Source organism: Typopeltis vanoorti, chromosome 5 (genome assembly GCF_054136105.1).
Source record: "Typopeltis vanoorti isolate ZY-2024b chromosome 5, IOZ_Tvanoo_1.0, whole genome shotgun sequence".
In the NCBI taxonomy this organism is placed as follows: domain Eukaryota; kingdom Metazoa; phylum Arthropoda; class Arachnida; order Uropygi; family Thelyphonidae; genus Typopeltis; species Typopeltis vanoorti.
In genome coordinates, this window is record NC_143553.1 from 166,670,467 (window position 1) to 166,693,486 (window position 23,020).

The 23,020-nt window shown below is 34.0% G+C and overlaps 1 protein-coding gene across 2 annotated transcripts in view; it reads right to left on the reverse strand.

The window, feature by feature from the left end:
- The window catches only part of OstDelta (oligosaccharide transferase delta subunit), a 196,836-nt gene that overhangs the window by 85,225 nt on the left and 88,591 nt on the right, over positions 1-23,020 (reverse strand). For both annotated transcript variants that reach the window (XM_090392911.1, XM_090392912.1), the window contains exons 7-8: positions 21,286-21,375; positions 10,675-10,782 (exon numbers count right to left, since the gene is read on the reverse strand). In XM_090392911.1, the coding sequence (XP_090249037.1) occupies positions 10,675-10,782; positions 21,286-21,375 (198 nt within the window). The remainder of the gene's footprint in view (positions 1-10,674; positions 10,783-21,285; positions 21,376-23,020) is intronic.

Below are 23,020 nucleotides of genomic sequence, written 5' to 3' on the forward strand. Positions count from 1 at the left end.
ATTCAATAATTAGTGAACATCAAAGAGCATAAGTGTGGCAATAGTGTCTGAAACAATTAGCACAAGCAAGTTACAGAACCAACCAGTGACTCTTGTTTCAACTTAAGTTCTAACAATATCCAAAAGACTAGTTAGAAAATTCCATTGGATTCTTTTGCAGAATCAAGGTAACAAGGTATTCAATTAATAGTAAATATCAAGTCTGGCAATAATATATGAAACTATAAGCACAAGCAAGTTAAAAAACTTACCAATGACTTGTTTTAACTAAATTACTAACAATATCCAAAAGACTAGTTAGAAAATTCCATTGGATTCTGTTGCAGAACCAGAGGTATCAAGATATTCAATTAATATAAATATCAAGAGCATAAGTCTGGCAATAGTATCTGAAACTATAAGCACAAGCAAGTTACAAAACAACCAGTGACTCTTGTTTCAGTTTCTAGGTTACTAACAATATCTGGGAGACTAGTTGGAAAATTCCATTGAATTGTGTTGCAGAACCAAGGTATCAAGATATTCAATTAATACTGAATATCAAGATCATAAGTCCAGCAATAATATCTGAAACTATTAGCACAAGCAAGTTACAGAATTGACCAGTGACTCTTGTTTCAACTTAAGTTACTAACAATATCCAAGAGACTAGTTGGAAAATTCCATTGGATTTTGTAGCAAAGCTGAGGTATCAAGATATTCAATAATTAGTGAACATCAAAGAGCATAAGTCTGGCAATAGTGTCTGAAACAATTAGCACAAGCAAGTTACAAAATCTACCAATGACTCTTGTTTCAACTTAAGTTACTAACAATATCCAAAAGACTAGTTAGAAAATTCCATTGGATTCTGTAGCAGAACCGGAGGTATCGAGATATTCAATAAATAGCAAATATCAAGAGCATAAGTCTGGCAATAGTATCTGAAACTATAAGCACAAGCAAGTTACAAAACAACCAGTGACTCTTGTTTCAACTAAGTTATTAACAATATCCAAGAGACTAGTTAGAAAATTCCATTGGATTCTGTAGCAGAACCGGAGGTATCGAGATATTCAATAAATAGTAAATATCAAGAGCATAAGTCTGGCAATAGTATCTGAAACTATAAGCACAAGCAAGTTACAAAACAACCAGTGACTCTTGTTTCAACTAAGTTATTAACAATATCCAAGAGACTAGTTCGAAAATTCCATTGAATTGTGTTGCAGAACCAAGGTATCAAGATATTCAATTAATACTGAATATCAAGATCATAAGTCCAGCAATAATATCTGAAACTATTAGCACAAGCAAGTTACAGAACCAACCAGTGACTCTTGTTTCAACTAAGTTACTAACAATATCCAAAAGACTAGTTAGAAAATTCCATTGGATTCTTTTGCAGAATCAAGGTAATAAGGTATTCAATTAATAGTAAATATCAAGTCTGGCAATAATATCTGAAACTATAAGCACAAGCAAGTTAAAAAACTTACCAATGACTTGTTTTAACTAAATTACTAACAATATCTAAGAGACTAGTTGGAAAATTCCATTAGATTCTGTAGCAAAACTGAGGTATCAAGATATTCAATTAACAGTGAACATCAAGAGCATAAGTCCAGCAATAGTATCTGAAACTATAAGCACAAGCAGGTTACAGAACCAACCAGTGACTCTTGTTTCAACTTAAGTTACTAACAATATCTGAGAGACTAGATGGAAAATTCCATTGGATTCTGTTGCAGAACAGATGTATCAAGATATTCAATAATGAATATCAAGATCATAAGTCCAGCAATAATACCTGAAACAATTAGCACAAGCAAGTTACAGAACCGACCAGTGACTCTTATTTCAACTTAAGTTATTAAATATCTGAGAGACTAGTAGGAAAATGCCATTGGATTTTGTAGCAAAGCTGAGGTATCAAGATATTCAATTAATAGTGAACTTTATTACTAAATAGATTAAGGAAATTACAACGTACAATAGAATATACATTAAAATAAATTTTAATACACTTCCAATATTTCGGCAGTCACATTGCCATTATCACAGGAACTTAAATACAAGACGTGTGCACACAAGCACAACACAGTAAATGAGGAATGAAGCAGGAAGCTATTCTTTCTCCTAAAAGTCCTGATGGTTCCCCCTACCGGGCAATGTTGTTATTCTTGGCCGATTATGCTGAAGGTCTTCTGATGTAGGTTTCCCAAATTTGGAGCAGTCTTATGCAACCAAATTTGTTTAGGTTTGGATTGTTTCTTAGGGATGAGGCTGATTCCATAAATAGCCTTTTGTATTTGAATTTACTACTTTTATTATCGTGGCTTTCTTCCACCGTATTCTATGGTGGGAATCCAGTGCATGGTCTGCAAGACCAGAGTGGCTGTATTGGTAAAACTGGATGTAGTCCTTGTGTTCTGGAATTCTGATATTAGCTGTCCTGTCTGTTTGGCCAAAGTAGGACAGCTTACAGCTGCAAGGGACTTGGTATACACCAGGTAGGTCTTAGGGGGGTGGGGTTGGTCTTTGGTGAAGCGGATAAGGGATGCCAATTTTTTATAAGGTCTGTAACAAGAAGTTAAGTCATGTTTTTTTAGGATTTGTAATTTTTTCCAAGGTGCCTCGGATATAGGGAATGGTGATGGATTTAGAGTAATCCTTGTTGCAAAGAGGGGGATGGGGGTTGTGGTGAGCAAAGTCCAGCGATATCTGAAACTATTAGCCAAGCAAGTTACAGAACCAACAGATGACTCGTTTCAACTAGGTAAATAACAATATCTGAGACTAGTTGGAAAATTCCGTTGCAGAACCGATGTATCAAGATATTCAATTAATAGTAAATATCAAGAGCATATGTCTGGCATCTGCAAGTATCTGTAACTATACGAACAAGCAAGTTACAGAACCTACCAGTGACTCTTGTTTCAACTAAGTTACTATAGCTGAGAGACTAGTAAATGCAATGATTACCAAATAAGCCAAAACTGCTACTAGTTTCATGTTTTCTATTTCAATTGAGTTGGAAAATCAATGTAGCGCCAGTTTGTGAAAGCATTGTCCCATCTATAACTGGTCTGAAATGAACAGATATTCATTGAAAGCTGAATATCCAGAGTAATAACCAATTAATAAGCACCACCAAATTATTAAAAGAATCAACAACTCTCGAGTTTGCTAGTAAATACTAATTAATGCTTTTTTGGAAACCAGCAAAGATTATTTCTAAACAAGGTGATACTTTATCAGTTCGTATTTTCTTTTTTAACCGGATTTGAAAATTAAAAGAAATTGAAAGAAAAAAAAATTAAAAGTATCCATAGCAAAATGAGTTATCCAGACAAGCATTTAATATTCAGTATATAAAACAATTAAGCACAAGCAAGATTAAAAAACACTTCCAACAAATGACGCTTTCAGTTTCTTGGCAAATATTCACTAATATCTAAGAAAATAGAAAATGCAGAGTTCTAAATAAGATGAGATTTAACATTCCTTATATTTTCTGTGAAGCAAATTTGAAAATTAATAGTGCTCGGAGAAGCTCGGGCATATGTAGACATTCATTTAATAGTGTAAATCAAGACATAAATCAAATAGTGGGATATGAAACTAACCATAACAAGCAATTTACCAAACTTAGCAGCCAATCCTGCTTCAGTTTTTCATGGTGAATGCTTACTAATGATATTTGAGAAAACATAAAATGCAATAATTGCTAAACAAGGTAATATACTGCAAGATATAATTTAAAATAAAAAAAAATTAAAGAAATTTGATTAATAGTGTTTTGAGCATCTCAAACTGCAATGATGTACCCAGATGCAGTATGCCCACAGATGCGAGACCCTTCGACACTTCTGTGCATGTCACAAGAAGGAGAATTCATTCCGATAATAGAGTAATCAATCTGTCTTCTGCGACAACAAAAATCAACCTACTGCTAGTACAGTGACAGACAAGAAACCACATGATTTCGTATGTCGACGACCAATTCGTACATCCTTCATTTCTTTCTCCCCTTCAGCATGAATCGACTATTCTAGACAACTCGCCAAGTGAAGCTCTCGCAAGTGTGGGTGTACTATATTCAAATAGGAACAAAAGTTGTTCCAGTTTTTTGACTCCAGTTTCAGTTTCCTTGGTGAATTCTTTCAAAGAATTAAAGAATAAACAGCCCCTGAACAATTGTAGCTGAATTGTGATATCCAGAAATTCATTAACAGTGAATATCAAGAATACAAAGTTCAGCAATAGTATTTGAAACTATTAGCACAAGCAAGTTATAAAACTTACCAGTGACTCTTGTTTCAGTTCCTAGGTTCTCAGATTCGCCAATGATATTTTACCAGAGACTAGTATATGAAATGATTATTACAATACAAGTCAAAACCATAATCGTTTTCATGTTTGTTATTTCAAAGAAATTGGAACATCAATGCAGTGCCATATTTATAAAAGTAGTCTGTATAACACAGGCATCTATAACTTGCCTGTGTTATACAAACATTCATTTAAAGTTGATTATCCAGAGCTTAAAACCAGTAACAGCATCTGAAACTAATAAGCACAACCAGATTATTAAATGAAGTATTGATGCTAATATTTGAGAACAATCACATGCAATGATTCATAAACTTGCTGATATTTTATCAGTTTAGATAATTCCTTTTTAAAGCAAATTTGAAAATCAGCTGTGATTAGGCCTAACAATATAAGTCCAGCAATAAGATCTGAAACTATTTGCGCAAGCAAGTTATCAAAACCTACCAGTGACTCTTGATTCGGTTGCATAAATTTTCATAATGATCTCAGAAATCAGCAAATTCAATGACTCATAAGACAGTGAGCATCAACAGTATCTGATACCAAGCACACTTTATATAAATGTACCAATTTCAGCTAGTGTCTCAGTGAATGCTCAATTAACATGGATTGCTAACCAAACTGAGACTTGACCAACTTCAGCATTCTTCTTTTCATGGATCATTATATTCAGGCAATAACAATCAAGGAAATACAGGGTGTTCGGGATAAATTTGACATATTTATAATTAATTATATTTTTCCGTAAGTTACATGTATTAACACACACTTCTCTTCATTTAAAAGGTTGGACCCTTCTTCATTCATATACAAGATGTCAGAAAGGATGGATAGCTGGAACCCACCTGAATCATGGAAGAGAATAACTTGTATCATGATGATTCGTGCCGGCCATCAAAATAAGGATATTTTGACTGCTTCCCAATGCTCCCTGAATACAGTAAAAACAATCAGGCATGAACTGGAGACTTGCAATGGTGACTACGAGGATGTAGCAAGAAGAAAGATCCCTAGCAGACGATCTGATTGCGTTCGTACAGCAGAATTCCTCGCAAATCTGCAGGAACAGGTGTTGAAGATCCCTGGCATTGGAATTCGGGCTTTGTCACGTGAAATGAATGTTGCAGCCTCTACTATGAAGCTTGCACTCAATGAAGACCTCCGCTACTACTCATACAAGCGCCGCAAAGGTCAGCTGCTTACAGAAAAGGCCCGTGAAAAACGTTTGATAAACGCGAAGAAACTTCTAAGCAAAGTGAAACATCCTGCGGAACCACAAACAATCTGGTTCTTTTCCGATGAGAAAAACTTTTGCCAGGATCAAAAACACAACACGCAGAATAACAGATGGCTTGCATACAGTACAAAGGACATTCCTCGTGTAATGCAGACTAAATTTCCCCAAACTGTGATGGTTTTCGGATGTGTATCCTCTGAAGGCAATGTGATGCCTCCGCATTTTTTCCAAGAGGGCCTCAGGTTGACTTCAGATGGCTACGTGGAGTTGCTAAACACTGTAGTCAAGCCCTGGATAACAAGGGTAGCCAATGGTAGGCCGTATGTATGGCAGCAGGATTCGGCCCCTTGCCACACCTCTGGGAAAAGTCAAAAATGGTTGTCTGAAAATTTCTACGACTTCACCAGTCCAAATGTTTGGCCTCCAAACTCCCCAGACCTTAACCCCATGGATTATTTTGTATGGGGCGCAGTTGAAAAAGACACCAATCGCACTTCCAGTAATACAAAAGCCCAGTTAATGGATAAAATTAAAACAGTTTTTGCGGCCCTTCCCAGGGAGACTGTAGCATCAGCTTGTTCGAGGTTCCGAAGCAGGATTGAAGCTGTGATCGATGCTAATGGTGGTTATTTTGAGTAAATCTTGTTGATAGTATTGTAATTAACTCTGCCTGTAATGTTTTTTGTCAATTCATTAAATTTAATAGATACAAAGAAGATTTTCTTTTTCCTTACGAAACTGTCAAATTTATCCCGAACACCCTGTATGTAAATACAATAGTATTCAAAACCAAACATGAATGTAAACTTCTTGATTGAAAGGCAGTTTCAAGTTTTCTGTTTCCCCATTATGCTTACATTCTCGCATAACATCCTTCTGAGGAAGAATGTGGAGGAATTTTTCGAATCACTAGAGCATAGAGAACTGAAAAAAGTATTCCTTGTTGGAGATTTGAACAGGAGAGTATAAAATGAATCCCACCAGCCATATAGAAATATTTTGGGAAAATCTTGAGAAAAGGGCAAAGCAAATAATGGTATCTGCTCAGGACATGGACTAGCCATTACTAACACCATTTTCCAACATAAGGATGTGCACAAGTTCATATGCACAAAAGGCACAACAAGTCTCACTGACTATGCCACCATTGATAGTGATGTCTCCATGCTGGTTCAGAATATTAGAGTGAAGGATTTGAAAGTGACCAACACTAAGTTTTAAGTAGCATAAAAATGTATCACACTAATAAAAACAATATGTAAGAAAGTTGACTATAATTGAGTCTACAAGTAAACTGTAGACTCAATTATACAGACTATTGAATCAAAAATGAAACTGCTTTATTTCTAACTTAACTCTCAGATCCATAACATAAAACTGGTTTGAAGACTGCCTTGTATACTTTTAGTTTAAGGGTTTTGGCTAATTTTTACATGATAATGATGAAATGAAACAGTTCAAATAAATGACACTAAGTCTCCAACCAGAGACTCAGTGACTAACTAAACTGAATAACAGCTGTTACAAAATTTGGCATGAAAATCAGCAATAAAAGATAAACTATGAAAATAGGCAGGAATATGGAAAACTTCAACTGCATTCTGAATGGAGAACATAAAACAATAAAATATTTCAGCTATTCATGATGATGGCAAATTAAATTAAACAAAGAGAATAAACAAACCTTGTATGGTGATGTTGCAAGCTGAATATGGAGTAAGTAAAAATTAGCCAAACCCCCTGAACTAGAAGTATACAATTTTCAAAACAGTTTTGTTATGGATCTGAGAGTTGAGTTAGAAATAAAGCACTTGATCAAAGATTAGAGACCATGATCAGGACAAGAACTCTCATGACAAGAATTTCTAAGACTATAGAATAATCTTTAGAAAATTAGTTGCCTGAACAGGCTTTAATAAGTCTACCATTGGTATCATTGGCAGACTTATTAAAAATTAACGTTTGCATTGAAGAATGTGTGAGCAGGGCTAATCAAAGGCATTATGGTCACAATACTAGCCTGAACATCTCTTGAGTACATACAGAAAATTGATGATATCTAAACTGAGATATCCAGACATGAATCATTTAATAGTGAAAACAAAGAGCATTAAACCCAGCCAGAATATCCAAAACTAAAAAGCACAAGAAAGTTAATTAAGTCATACCACACTCCAGTTTGTTTCTCAGTAAATGTTTGCTAATGATATGCAAATCTGGTAATTGTACAGACTGCTGCTCAGAAAGATGAGACTTCACTGGATTAGATATTCTGCTTGAAACAAATATGAAAATTTAAAGCAGATAAGTGTCTGTAGCAGGTCAAGGTGATCAAGATATTCCTTAACAGAAGCACAATCAAGTTAATAAACCTATCAGTGACTCCTGTTTGTAATGTTCACTAATGATATCACAGAATCACCAATTCCAGATTGATACATAAGGTGAGATTTTGCAAGTTTTTTTGATACTTTTTAAAAGCAAATTTTGAAATTAAGTGATTGGGCATCTGTAACTGAACTAAGGTGTTCAGACAATTATTTAATAATGAGGATCAAGAGAACAATTCAAGCTATTAAATCAAACACATAAGCACAAGTCATTTAAAATTTATTAACGACTGCAGTTTCAGTCCTTTGAATGTTCACTAATGAGATACAAAACTGGTAAATTAAAGATTTTTGCATAAGGAATGACTTGGTTGGCTTTGATATGTTCAGTTTGAAACAAATCAGAAAACTGAGAGCCCTTGGTAACTGTAGCTGAACTGAAGTATCAAGAAATTCATTTCAAGTGGATATAGTCCAGCAGTACTACCTGAAACTATTAGCACAAGCAAGTTACCAAACTTGTCAGTGACTCTTGTTTCAATTTTGAGGTTACTCACTGATATCTGAGATGCAATTATTAATAAAATAAGCCAAAGTACCTACTAGTTCATGTTTTCCATTTCAATGGTATTGGGAACTCAATTTCAGGATACAGTTTATAAAAGTATCCATTTTAAGTTGAATATCCAAAGCATAAGTCTGGCAAATGGTATCTGAAACTAATTAGTCCAATCAACATTATTAAATTTACCATCTCCTCCCCCCCACTCCCCTGACTACTTGAGGAAATTTTGAAAATTACCAGCAGCTGAGCATATGTAGCAGGTATCAAGACATTCATTTAATTGAGAATATCAAGAGTGGATAGGATATTGATCTCATATTTGAGGCTTAATGGATTGTATACAGCACTCAGAAAGGATTCAAACAAAATTTTATTTCTAAATTTTAAAACAGAATTTTAAATTCTGTTTTAATCCTTTCTGAGTGCTGTATACAATCCATTAAGCCTCCAATATGATGTCCTCACAGCACTTAAGCCTCTACACATGGATAGGATATTGAAGAGTAAGCTTGTAGGTTTATTTCAATGTTGTTATAAGATTTTGTTGTTGTTATAATATTACTATAATATTATAACAATTTTGTTGTTATAATATTGTTGTTATAATATTATCTCCTTTTTAGAATTGTGCATAATGTCCATGAAGAATGCAAGAAAAAAAAAGCAAGGGTAAGACCAAAAGCATCCCTAACACTTGTTAAGTTTCTTTGTGAACTGTAAATCCCATAATTAGTATATATAATACTCATTAAATAAGCTGATTGTTATTTTTTTTTTTTGGTCATTGAATGAAAATTTGAAAATCAATGTAATAACATTCAAACTATGTCATATCTGTATTATCTAACACGAGATGCATGCAAATATTCTTTTAAATACTGAATTTCAAAAACAGATAAGTACATGAATATTACCTGAAACTAATAAGCACAAACGAGTTACAAAATGTAGCAGTCACGCTTGTTTCATTTTCTGTTGATGCCCATCAATGTGAGAGAAAGTTTATCGAATGTTGCTAAGAAAGCCAAAAGTTTTACTACTTTTCATGGTTTCCATTTAAATGAAATTAGAACATCATTGTAATACTATGGTTTGTAAAAGCATTTTGCCATCTGCAATTTACATGGGTTTTTCAAATGTTCAAGCTGAACAAACAGAGCAGATATCTAGCAAGAATGTATCTGGGAAAAAAAAAAAAAATAATAAGCACAAAGATATCGTTCACTTAGTTTCTTAGTGAATGCTCAAAACTATATTTAAAAAATTGCTGAAGAGGGACATTTATTACTATGGGACAGGACACCTCCAAGGACTCATCAAGAGAGGGCACCTACTCTACATCTGTCTCCACCACTCCAACTACAGCATCATCTACACCAATGCCATCTACTACCCACCACCACCACCACTACTACTATTTTCACAATCACAAACATCCATGCCCATAGCAGGATTCAGTTATCATATGTGCTCTCCAGCCAAAAGGCTGGAGAGCACATATGATAACCACTCGGCCAACCAGGCTGGCGGTATTTCTCGGTTGAGATATTTTCTGTGTTAAGTAAATTTGAAAATAAAGAATACTTGAGAAACATCCTAAATATATGAGAAACAATAAATATGAACCATTTTTATGTAATGAATGACATTTTTAAAAGCAATTTTATATTAAATAAACATTACCTGTGAAATATTTTTTATACCAAGAAGACAGTTCATTAGTTTTACATGAAAATTCTACTGAAAAAACTGGCATGAAATATTCACTAATGAATGCATTAAAATGTGCTACCTGAAGAAACATGTTACATATTAGTGAGTTATCACCAGATGCCTGACACAGGGAAAACAGCCCAGATTTATAGGCATCTGTAGATGAACTGGTGTATGCAGTTATTTATTTAATAGTGAGTTTAAGCACAAGAAAGTTAGTAAAACTTCCGGTGACTTTGTTGTCAGAGAATAATGAATGATTGCAAAACTGGCAGACTCCTGTTCCAGTTTGTTTTCTACATGAAGCACAATTAAAATTTACAGAGCTTGAGACTTTACAAGAAGTATTCATATTCATTTCATACTGAATATCTAGGGCTTAAGTCCAGCAATAATATCTTAACCCAATAAGCATAATCAAGTTAAGAAATCTACCAGTGCTTTATTTCATCTCTTGGTTAATATACGTTGTTACATGAAATCTCATGGAACAACGTAGATGATTAATATACCTTATTTTCTGTCAGTATTTTCAGAACATCTAGAAGTTGAGCTGCTCCTTTTACTACTTGAACGAACTTCCGACTAAGGAAATAGTTGGTAAACTTCACAGCTTTCTCCTAAAAATGAAATAAGAATACTTAATGTTAAAAAACAATACTATGATTATAATTAACTACTGTCAGTCAGAATATGTTGTAACATAACACCAACAGACTGCACAATGTGAGCTCAAAGAAAATATATCTTATTGACAGTTAAATTCAATCCTCAGGGATAGCATCAAATACCATACCAAAAAATTAACAGTATTCAGTTTGAAAGCTTATCCTATATATTTTCTTCTAGTAAGCAAGTTTCAAAAAAAAGGCATATTTCCTTCATTTGCTGAAGAATAATCACTGACAATAGGAATACATTTAACTGAGCAGCTCCAAAGGCAATTCCAGGAAAAAGAAGTTTACTGCAGATTCCATTTCCCTTCAGAAAACATACCACTTTGCTTTCCAATTAAGCATATAACATTCTCACCAATGTATGCAGGCTTGATATGTTGTACTGCCATCTAATAACTTCACAGTTCCTCCTAGAAGAGTAGATATTAAACAAAAAACACTCCAAGATAATAGAATTTTACTCAGCAGTTCCTACCTCTCTCCTCCAAGTCTCTGCTTGTAGATAGTTTCCCATTTTGATGACAGAAAAAACTAACATGAAAGCTCATTTCTGAAATTCAAAGATAACCCACATGACAAAATGTCTGCCATCAGTATAATGATAGCACCTTACAATAAATCTGTATCACACAACACTTACAAATAGACCAAATAATAAACATATTATTACTTCCAATCCCATAAGGATTGTATCATCAATGTAAATTAATTATGTAAATTTAATTTCCTTTGAGAATTGTCCAACCACAGGGTTGGACAATTCTCAAATTATGTACTAGGCAAGCCCCACAATTACCAAAAAAGTTCAATGTAGTCAGAAAATAGTCACCACTGCTTTTCTATGACTTATTTTCTCTTTGCATTTCCTTTTATTTTCTCTATGTTACTACTAGCAGCTAAATGGAGTTATGCACAGGTGTCTCTCACTAAAGAAATGAGAATGGACTGGCAATTTGGAATTTAGTCAAACTATTCTCATTCACTTATAATGCAAAATGATGGTACAACATAAAAGAATTTCATTCCAATTGGGCATCACCCAGTTAAGTAAGGCCCCTGTTGTTGTTTTTTTTTATAAAAGAACCAGGATGAATTCAGCTACTGGAACATAACCCCAAAGACATCTCAATGCAAATTCAAGAGAGTTCACAATTGACAATAACATAACAAGCATCAATGGAAAAGAAATAGAAAGAATGAGATAAGTACCAGATTAACCTAACAGTGTGACAAAGATAACAGGTGAGATCTTCAAGTAACAAACACAAAATGTTATAATCAGGCAATAACAATCAGGAAAAAGGAGTGACTATAGTATTCATCACTAAATATGAGGCTAAATTTTCTTGAATAGCAGGCAATATCTAAGAGAGTGATGTGGGCAAATATCAGAATGGGAAGCTGGATAATGCAACTTATTTGTGCTTATGATCCCACAGAAGGTTCTACCAAGGAAGAAATGGAGGAATTTTTTGAGGCTAAGAGAAAGCAACTGACACAATGAAAGAAAAGTTGGTCCCTGTTTGAGATCTAAACAGTCGAGTACGAAATGATTACTAGACATATGTTTACTTTTAGTAAACATTACTAGATAGATATGTTTTGGGAAGATTTGGAGAAAAAGTGCAAAGCTAATACTTGCTTGATTTCTGCTCATTTATTATTAACACCATGTTCCAACATGAAAATGTATACAAATTCTCATGGAGAGAAGATGCAAGCACTGTTATTGTTGATAGCAATGCTTTCCCACTGGTTCAGACACAAATATAAGGATTTGAAACTGGAAGTGATCACCATTTAGTGTTCGGCAGGATAAAATTGAATTTCATATTGAAAAGAATGTGTAAGAAAGTTTCAAAACAAATCAAGGTTGAGCAGCTTTCAGGTGAATTATAGACTCCAGCATTCAAGAAAACATAAAAGATTGAAAACCAAACGTTGCAGTTTCACTGACAAACCCTGAAGAAAACATGAATCAGTCAAAGCAGCATGTGATGAAGTTATCTGCAAGAGTAGAAAAATCAGAATTCCATGCTGGACCCAGCAAGTTAGAGGAGGTGAGTGAAAAGAAGAAAGCACATCGAAATTTCCTGGCAAGTAAGAAAACTTGTGCTTTCAGAGAAAACAGAGACAAATGTAAGAAAGTGAAGCACTGTGTAAAACTAGCTAAACAAAAGTGATGGAAAAACTTCGGTAAGAACATAGAAAATAAATAAATCTGGAAGGTGGCAAAATGTTCTGGAGAATGTTGAAAAAAACAGAAATGGAGGAAAGAGTACTGTAAAAGAGATAAGAGATGAAAAAGGTGACATGAAAAGTGGAGATAAAGATATCCTTGATGTGTGGAATAATTACTTGAAATGATTGTTAAATGAAACAAAGAGTGATAGCACATTGCTGGTGAACACTCAAACAGGCATGCAATTAGGAATACAGCAATCCCTCAATTACGGCACCTAATGCGTTAACAGGCGCATTAATCGAAAACACACTAATCGAATATAATAGCCTATGGGAAAATGTATAATTCGTTCCTCAGATTTCTTTTTTGACCCTTATTTTTTTTTAATAAAAGAATTAGGATATGTCTCAGGGTCTAGTTAAAGGAAAACCATAAAGCTGAAAAACATATTCAGAATATAAATTTATTATTCTACTTCTTAACAAAGAATTGAGCTAACGTAGTTTGGCGGGCATTTTGTTTCTTTTTTTTTCATATAACCGACTGTATGGCTCTATTGCCTCTTCTACTCTTCTGCAAATTTTACTGCTTCTCTTTTCATCGGGGTCAGGCTCTAAGCATTGCTGCTTAAAAACTTCGATTGTATGAAAAATATTTTCAAATTGTTTCTGTGAAATCTCTTTTGGCTGACTATCAGTGGTTAAATTTTCTTCTTATTCTTCAGGATCTTCCTGCTGTCCATCTAAATTTAGCAGGTCAGAATCACTCAATTCTTCAGAATGAGATTTAATTAACTCTTGGATGTTATCGTTGAAGGGGAGAAAGAAATGAAGGATGTACGAATTGGTCGCCAACATGCGAAATCACATGCTTTATAGATAAAAGTTCCCAACTGTTATACAAGCAAAATAGTTACCACTTTAAAAACTATAATGACCATAAAAGAGAAATTAATTTTCCGACGTGCAATAATAAACAACTCATCCCAGAAGACGGATTGATTACTCTATTATCGGAATGTATTCTCCTTGTTGTGACACGCGCAGAAGTGTCGAAGGGTCTCGAATCTCTGGGCGTACCATGCAGAAGACAAATTTGGCAGTAAAAATTTGGAACATAGTATACATGGAAGTAGTGTAGTAGGCCATTAAAAATAACTTTGTAAAATGTTTTAAATCGGTAACTAAATTATTTCTATATTATCTATTATATATTATTATTACATACTATATTATTTCTATATTAAATCAAGCAATACTTAGTCTGTATTTGAGTTGTAAATCAGCAGTTAGAATTGAAGGAAGTACAGGAAGATGGTTTAATGTTAAATCTGGTGTGAGACAAGGATGTACATTATCCCCTCTGTTATTCATTATCTATATGGATCACATTATGAAGGAAAGTGGTATTAAACCTGATATAAAATTTGGAGATATTAATCTCAGCTCTTTACTTTATGCAGATGATGCCATAATTCTAAATATATTTAGTACAAATCTCCATGATGCGCTGACTAAACTGAATGACTGTTGACATGAAAATCAGCAATAAAAAGAAAATGAAAATAGCAGAAACTTGGAAAACATCAATTGTATCCTGAATGATCCTATAGAACAAGTAAAGCATTTCAACAGATATAGAGTAAGAAATGAATAACAATTGATTTGGAAAAATTTGGAGAAAAATAAAGATAATAGTAAATGCCTGCTGGATTTTTGTTCAAGATGTGGACTAGTCATTAGTCATTACATGTTCCAACATAAACGTGCAAAACTACTTCACATGGAGAGAGCACTCAAGGAATAACTAGTCTCAATGACTTATCGTTGATGGGGGATATCTTCATGGTGAATGAGAATACAAGAATATACAAGGGGTTTTAAATAAGTGAACAGGATTTAGTTTTGAGTAAGATAAAAAAAGGAATATCACACTGAAAAGAAAAATATGTAAGAAGCTGATAGATAAGAATAAAAGCGTAGAAGTTTCTGAGATGACACAAATATTACTGGAGTAAAAATGAAATAGTTTGAAATGAGAACACTGCGAAAATCTGAAGAAAATATTCATTTCACCAAGCAGGTTTGTAGTGAAGTTGTCAAAAAAAATTCAGAATAATCATACTGAAAGTGAGGAAAAAATGCAAGAAAGATTAGCTCTGTGTAAACATATTGAAACAAGTTATGGGAAGAATGATAAAAATACATAAAAGAAATATCAGAGGTAGCAAAATGCTCTGGAAGGTTGGGAAAAAAAACAGTATTACAAAAGAAGATGATAAATGTGACAGAATGCTTTCCTTTCAAGTAACAACAGCCAAAGGCGATAATGGTGTTGGTCACTCAAATCTATGCAGAGTGGTCCAGATGAAAGCCTTATAGAGGAATAAAAACCTCGTCTCAACTTGGCAATGAATTTACACCAAGAGCTCTTTCGAGCCACTGTGAGAAATTCTGCAACATGCTCAACAACTTCAAGCACTACCACTCCCAAATCTCCAGTCTATTTCTAGCAGCCTTGTTCCAACATAAAACACAACTTGTAATCTCTCCATCCCTGAAGTATGTAACTTTACAATTTGCCAAATGAGACTGATAACCATTATTTTATGTAATTTTATTACATAAATGCCAAATTCAGTGAAAATAAGATGCTCAGTTGGACAGCTTTGCAAAGTAGCAGTGTAAAATTAAACATACAGACCTAAATAATATAAAAATACAGTACTGAATTTAAAATCTAAAATTCCATAAAGTACTAAACATATATTAAAAGTAGATTCAACAATAAAATAAAAACCTTTTTTTTTAGACATCAGATTAGTTTCTCCTACCGTTGGCCAAACCCGACAAATCAATTTAAATACTGTGCACGCGTGGATAGGTTTGATTCAGAATGGAAGTGGTACATCTTGTCAACTTAGAAAGAAAATAAGCATTTTAAAGAAAGACAACTGTTTTTGAAAATAAAGTCATCCAATGTTTATTCTAAAACTGACCCTCAGTAGTTTACAGCAGAAGGGAGCATTGCGTGATTCTTGTTACATGGCAAAAGGAAAGATGTGAGGGGAAAGGTATTATAGTTCAGTTTCAACTAAGACTATCTTGAGGGAGAGTGATCTCAGTTCCAATATTCTGCCTTGTAGCAGTTTTGTATTTCAAGCAGCACTAATATTCTACTGATTTTTTTTTTCAACTCATATTCCAGAGCTTCAATATCTTAAAAATAACAGTTACTCTAACAGCATATTTATAATTTAAACATGCCACTAACAAACTATTATTATTACTGTGTAGAGTGGTCACCCATCCTGCTTTTGATAGAAGTCCTCTGAGTCCCATTTCATACATAAAATATTAAAATTAAAAATAATTTTTTATAATGGACAGTGATATATTATGCACAACAGGGGTAACCAATTAGTTTTCTGAGACACAGAAATATCTTGGTGCAGACCACAATGTTTGAAATTAAAATAACATTAATATATCACAGAACTTTGAAATACACTATTTAGAGTAAGGATTGAAGGCAGGAGTAGCCACAAAGGCAGCATTAGTAACATAGTGACTGCAAAAAATAATTTTTTTTTCCCCATTTAAAGTAAATCAAAATTTACGTTAAAATATCAAAGCAACAGTAAATGAAATTATCAAAACAGAAGTCAGAATACATGGCCATTTGACCGATTACATTAAATTGTTCAATTGACTCTTAGCCATCGGAAATATGGCAATTTTTAATTTAAAGGTTACTTTTGACGAATCATTAAAAGCAGTACAAGATCTTATCAATGTAATTAATGTAGAGGAATTATATAGTTGAGCACCAGGCAACCAATAAAAGTTCCTAATCATCACCATTACTCATATCACTGATGAGCTAAATCCCTCCCCTATTTTTTTAAATTCTCAATAACTTAATAATAAATAGATTTAGGATTCATTTTTAATTAATTTTACAGTCATAGCAGCATTTGAGTAAAATGAGGGAGGATGGCTGGAGAGGTAGGTAGTGAGTCTAGTTCTCAAGGACACGAATGTTAATAAACTGGTCCATAATTCAATGCATGTGTCATAAAAACTAACTCCTTTCATTTTTGTTTATTCCAAGAACTACCTCAGCAATTAAGAATGTTTGCATATTCGTGTAATACGCTCGTTATAAAAGTGAGCAGTTATATAGGAATATGCATAAATTAAAATCATTGTGGCTTTTTTTTGCTCATTACAACTGTCAAACTCATTATTTCCATGCTTGTCACAAAGGATGACCATGTAATGAATTAATTGTTGAAGGAAGTTATCCAAATTTTAATTAAAATTGTTTCAATAAATAATTGTGTAATTTCTATTATATTATGTAAGTTTTCAAAAAAATTGTTCCTAAGTATCCCACCACAACAAATAACAGAGACAAACAATCGCTAATATGTGTTTATCATGTCAGAGGAACAGAAAATAGGAACCATCAATATAAGGATTATCGATGGAAAGAAAATTGAAATTGCAGAACTGGAAAATTAACACAGACATAAATGGCATTACTGAGACACAGAACATAAAAACATGCGAGATCTTACTAAATAATAGGAAGTATAGGATGCTGCTATATTTGAGTAATAACAATCAAGGAAACAAAGGAGAGTAGCAATAGCCTTCAACACCAAACATGATGATAAACTTCTAAATTTGAAGATAGTTTCATGTATGTGAATTTTAGGAAATAAGCAAGATAAAATGCCAGATCAAATGTAATAAACACCAATGTCTCATCTTAAATCAACTCTGGAAAGCATACATAAAAGATCTACAGATTAATGAATTAAGCTGAGACAAACTATGCTATATCTTGTAACAATGAACTGTGCATCTGATATCTCATTCCTACTTTCAACATGCATCATGTTAAAAAAAAAGTTACTGAGAAAGCCTTTTGTAAAAAATATCACTTTTTATTTCTGCTCTGTTGCAAAATGAAATACACAAGTGTTGCATGAAACTAGTAATTTATCAAAGTACTTTTTTTTTGCCAGTAATTAACAAAACTGACACTTCAAAAATCCAGAGGAAACTCTTTAGAAGAAATAAGTAGATACTTTACTTTCTTTGTATAGATTATAATTTCAGCTATTTTCCTATTGTTTAAATTTCATCATCATCAACAAATTCCTCACATGTACCCTCAAGGGGTGTACAGGATATGATAGTACCACATGAAAAATTTTCATCATTACTGACTTCCTATCTACAATTTTCCTCCAATTTAGTTACGTGTTAAGACTCCAACATTATCAGATCTTATATTTCTATCGTCTAAGGAACTTTGTACCGTATCAATCCACATATATCTTGGTCTTCCTCTGGGTCGTTTTCCTGCCAACCTGCAGAACACTTATTTTGCTAATCTTTCCTCGCCCATTCTATTCAAGTGACCATGCCAACTGAGATTAGCTCTGCGACTGCATTCCTGGATGTTACCAATGTCAAGTTCTTTCCTAATATCCTCATTTTTAATATGATATTGCCATTGATGAAACTTTTTATATAGTCATCTGTTCACGCCTCTAATCTTGCTCAGGAATCTCATATCTGCAGTGTCTAGCCTTTGGTTCTGACCCATAAGTTAAAACTGGTTTGAACACTGTCTTGTATACAGCTAATTTAGTGTTCCGACTAATTTCTCTTATTCCATATGAATTTATTCAATTGACTTCCTACCATACCAGCGTTGTTGATTCTGTTGGCTATTTCCATATTTAATTTACCATCTTCACTAAAAATCGTGCCTAAGTAGCTGAAATGTTTTACTTGTTCCACAGATTCCCCGTTCACAACACAATTGACATTTTCAACAATTCTACCTATTTTCATTGTCTTTGTCTTTTTAATGCTGACCTTCATACCATATCATTCAATTTAGTCAGGGAATCTCGCAGACTTGAAGCAGATTTATTTAGAAGTATAACATCGTCCCATATAAAGCAAAGAGCTGACATTAACATCTCCAATTCTGATGTCATGTTTAATACCACTTTCCTTAATAATGTAATCTATATAGATAATGAACAACAGAGGGGATAATGTACATCCTTGTCTAACACCAGATTTAACATTAAACCATCTTCCTGTACATCCTTCAATTCTAACTGCTGACTTACAACTGAAATAAAGAAGCGTATTAAATAGTTTCTCTCTTGGCACCTTATCATATGCCTTTTCCAGATCTACAAAACTCAAATAGAGATCTTTGTTATATTCCCATGATTTATCCACTATTTGTAATCAAGTGAAGATCTGATCCTAACAGCCTCTATTTGACCTGAATCCAGCTTTTTCTTCACCAAGCTTTTCTTACACAATTCTTCTTAACCATTCCTCAAGTATACCGGCATAAATCTTGCCCGAAACACTCAGTAGGGAAAAAACTCTGTAATTCTCACATTCAGTTTTATTTCCCTTTTTATATATGGGTACTATTAGAGGACTACTCCAATCATCAGGAATTCATCCCTCTGTCCAGGGCTTCTGAACTATGCAGTGCAGCCACTGTAAAACTTTTATACCACCTTACTTCAGCATTTCTGGTCGAATATCATCTGCTTCTGTTGCCTTTCCACATTTCAAGCCTTTGATGGCTTTTTCTACTTCAAGTATGGATATGTATTCCTGACTATATGCCTGTTGAGTGTTTTTTTTACCAGTGCTATCATTGCTCGTTTCATTTAGCAATTTTTCGAAGTAATTACTCCATACTTAAAGGATATCTTTTTCTTCCGTTTTCATGTCACCTTTATCATCCCTAACTCCTTTAACAACACTCTTTCCTCCATTTCTAAGCTTCTTCAACAACCTCCAGAATTTGTTTGGCAAGAACATAGAAAATAAATATCAAGAAGGTGAAAACTAGCTAAACAAAAGTCCCATGACTTTTGTTTAGCTAGTTTTACACAGCGTTTAGCTTTCTTACATTTGTCTCTGTATTCTCTAAGAGCACAAGCTTACTTATTTGCCAGGAACTTTTGATATGCTTTCTTCTTTTCCTTCACTGCCTCTTTAATATCTTGTGTCCACCATGGAGTTCTGATTTTTCTATTCTTGCAGGCAACCTCACCATATGCCTCTGTAGATGAATCAATCAGGGTGGTTTTCTTCAAGGTTTGCCACTGAATCTCCAAGGTTGGGTTCTTGTTCTCAATCTCTTTCATTTTTTCTTCAATAATCTTTGTGTATTTTAGTCTACAGTTCACATCTGAAAGCTGCTCAACTTTTATTTGCTTTAAAACTTTCTTACATATCATTCTTTTCAATATGAAATTCAATTTTATACTGTTCAAAACTAAATAGTGATCGCTTCCAATTTCAAATCCTCTGTATACTCTGGTGTCCTGCACCAGGGAGAAAACATTTACTATCAACAATAACATAGTCAATGAGACTTTTCTTATTCCTTGCATCTTCTCTCCATGTGAATTTGTGCACATTTATGTTGGATCATGGTGTTAGTAATAACCAGTCCATGTCCTGAGCAGAAATCCAACAGATATTTGCCATTATTATTAGCTTTGCTCTTTTCTCCAAATTTTCCCAAAATATTTTTGTATGTCTACCATCATTTCCTACTCTGCTATTTAGATCCCCCACAAGGACCAACTTTTCCTTTTTCATTGTGTCAGTTGCTTTTTCTTAAGCATCAAAAAATTCCTCAACTTCTACCTTAGTAGAACCTTCTGTGGGACCATAGGCACAAATGAGTCTCATTGTCCAGTTCCCCATTCTCGTATTTGCCCACATTACTCTACTTGAGACTGACTGCCATTGAAGAAGATTAGCCTCATATTTAGTGTTGAATACTATGGCTACCCCTTCTTTTCCTTGATTGTCATTGCCTGAATATAACATTTTGTAGTTATTGCTCAGAAAGATCTCACCAGTTTGTCTTTTTTGTTTCAGTCACCCCTATTATGTCGATCTGGTACTTATCTAATTCCTCAGCTAGCTCCATTTCTTTGCCGTTCAGGCTTCTTATTTTGATAGTACCAATCTTTAACTCTGGTGATGTTGAGTTGGGGTGTGCTTTCAGATCTGTTGTTTAAATTTCATGTAAACTGTATCTTGCTGTTAACCAGAATTTAAAATATCATGGTGGAAACTTTTGGCGTTAGGTTCTTAAAACAGTTTGTAATAAATAATAACACTCAAAATTAAATCTATAACAAAAATTAATATGCATTAAGCACAAACAGTGAAAAGATTAGTTACCCCAGTTATTGCAGGTGGCTTCTTAGCAGCTTCAGCTAATCTATAAGCACCACTCACAGTGTTGGCTGTAATTCCAAGACCACCTTCAAACTGCAAAACATTTACTTTATATACATTTAACTCAAATTACCAAAAATTCATATACCAATTAATTACATATCAAAATATTAGTCTTTTAAGTTATATTTTTCAATAACAAATTTAGTTTTAATATATCCTTATTTCAGACTGAACAAAGTCATAAAATTCTTCAATACAGCACAGTGTTAGATATTGAATGGAGAACTTCTTGACAAGTAATTCATTCAGGATCAAACATGTAAGCTTTACAAAATAAAGAAATTTGCATAATACCTGCTTACCAGCGGAAGGTGAGAAACACCTAAGTTGTTGTATGTGAAAATGTATATCAGTATATGTAATGTATTGGAATTATTTATTGTCAAATGGAAAGCTAAAATCAAGAATTATGTCAGATTAGCAATTCATGTAAAGGAGAAATGGCTTAATTTATGTATTATTAAGCTGTCATAAAATCGTAAGTTGCCAGGTAAGAAATTACTAATAGGATCAACGGTCATGTCTAAGCCGCAAGTGCCTGCCGTAACGCCAAAGGCTGCAGCTTTAGGGGAAGGCTGACATAAGCGCCTTTCCTCGAAAACAACAGCTAATAGCAATGGATCAATCTAAGTTGTGGATCGTGCAAAAAAACAATACAGAAAAAGAGGGCGCTGAGGAAGAATATTTAAGGCAATAATCGCCAAGCTCTAGGCTTTTTTCTGTTTCTTCTGGGATTTTGGAGATCGAGGACTCTCGATGAGTGATCGGAGATAGGACAAGCCAAGGGTGCTATGTCGATGGACAGCCAGCAGTATTCATGACTTGCGCTGAGAGGTATTTCACGGTACGAGAATCAACAGCTCATGCAGAATGGTGCCAAACGCTGAATGACCCACCCGAGCGAGCGGAGACAGCTCATAGTTCCAGCCATTTGCTGATTTGTGTCCAGTAGCAGAGAACGTAACAACTCAGTCAAGAGACCTGACCCAGAACCAGCCAAGACGAAGAATGACCCGAGCAACAAGTGGCAGTCAAGACAAAGACAGTCACTTAGCAATTCAAGTTTTGATAACTTAATACAAGATTTAATGTACCTGTCTTTTAGCATTAATAAACATGTTTTGTTACTTGAACCTGAGCCTTGCCTGAATTCAAAGTGTCAAACCACCACATGTGAAAATAGAACCAATTAGCAGGAAGGAATTTAAATAATTATATAATTGCGATTAGATCTTAGGTCACGACTGCAAGGTACTGAGATCTATATACTCATGTGTGAATTCTAGATTAACGTATATGCCTAAAACCTAGGAATATTTCCCTGAGCGTGAATTATATTCTTGTTATAGGAAGCTGGCTGGCGCAGTTAAAATATAAATTTGCCAGTTATTGAAGAGGAAATATCCCTAGGAGTCAAACCAGGTTATATATTAAGGAGAAAGATATAAAATTAAGATAGAAGGATATAGAGAAGCCTGGATCTATTTGGATCATACTTAAATACGTACTCTAATAAGGAAGCGAAAATGCAGAGATGTAACAACAGCAATATCTTCAAAGTAATAAATGGGAGCATAAATAATTTAGATTCATTCATAAGTCATAGCCAATGGAGTGGCTTAACCACCCTACTGGCCATTAACATGGAAAGAATAAATATATATACAGGAATACC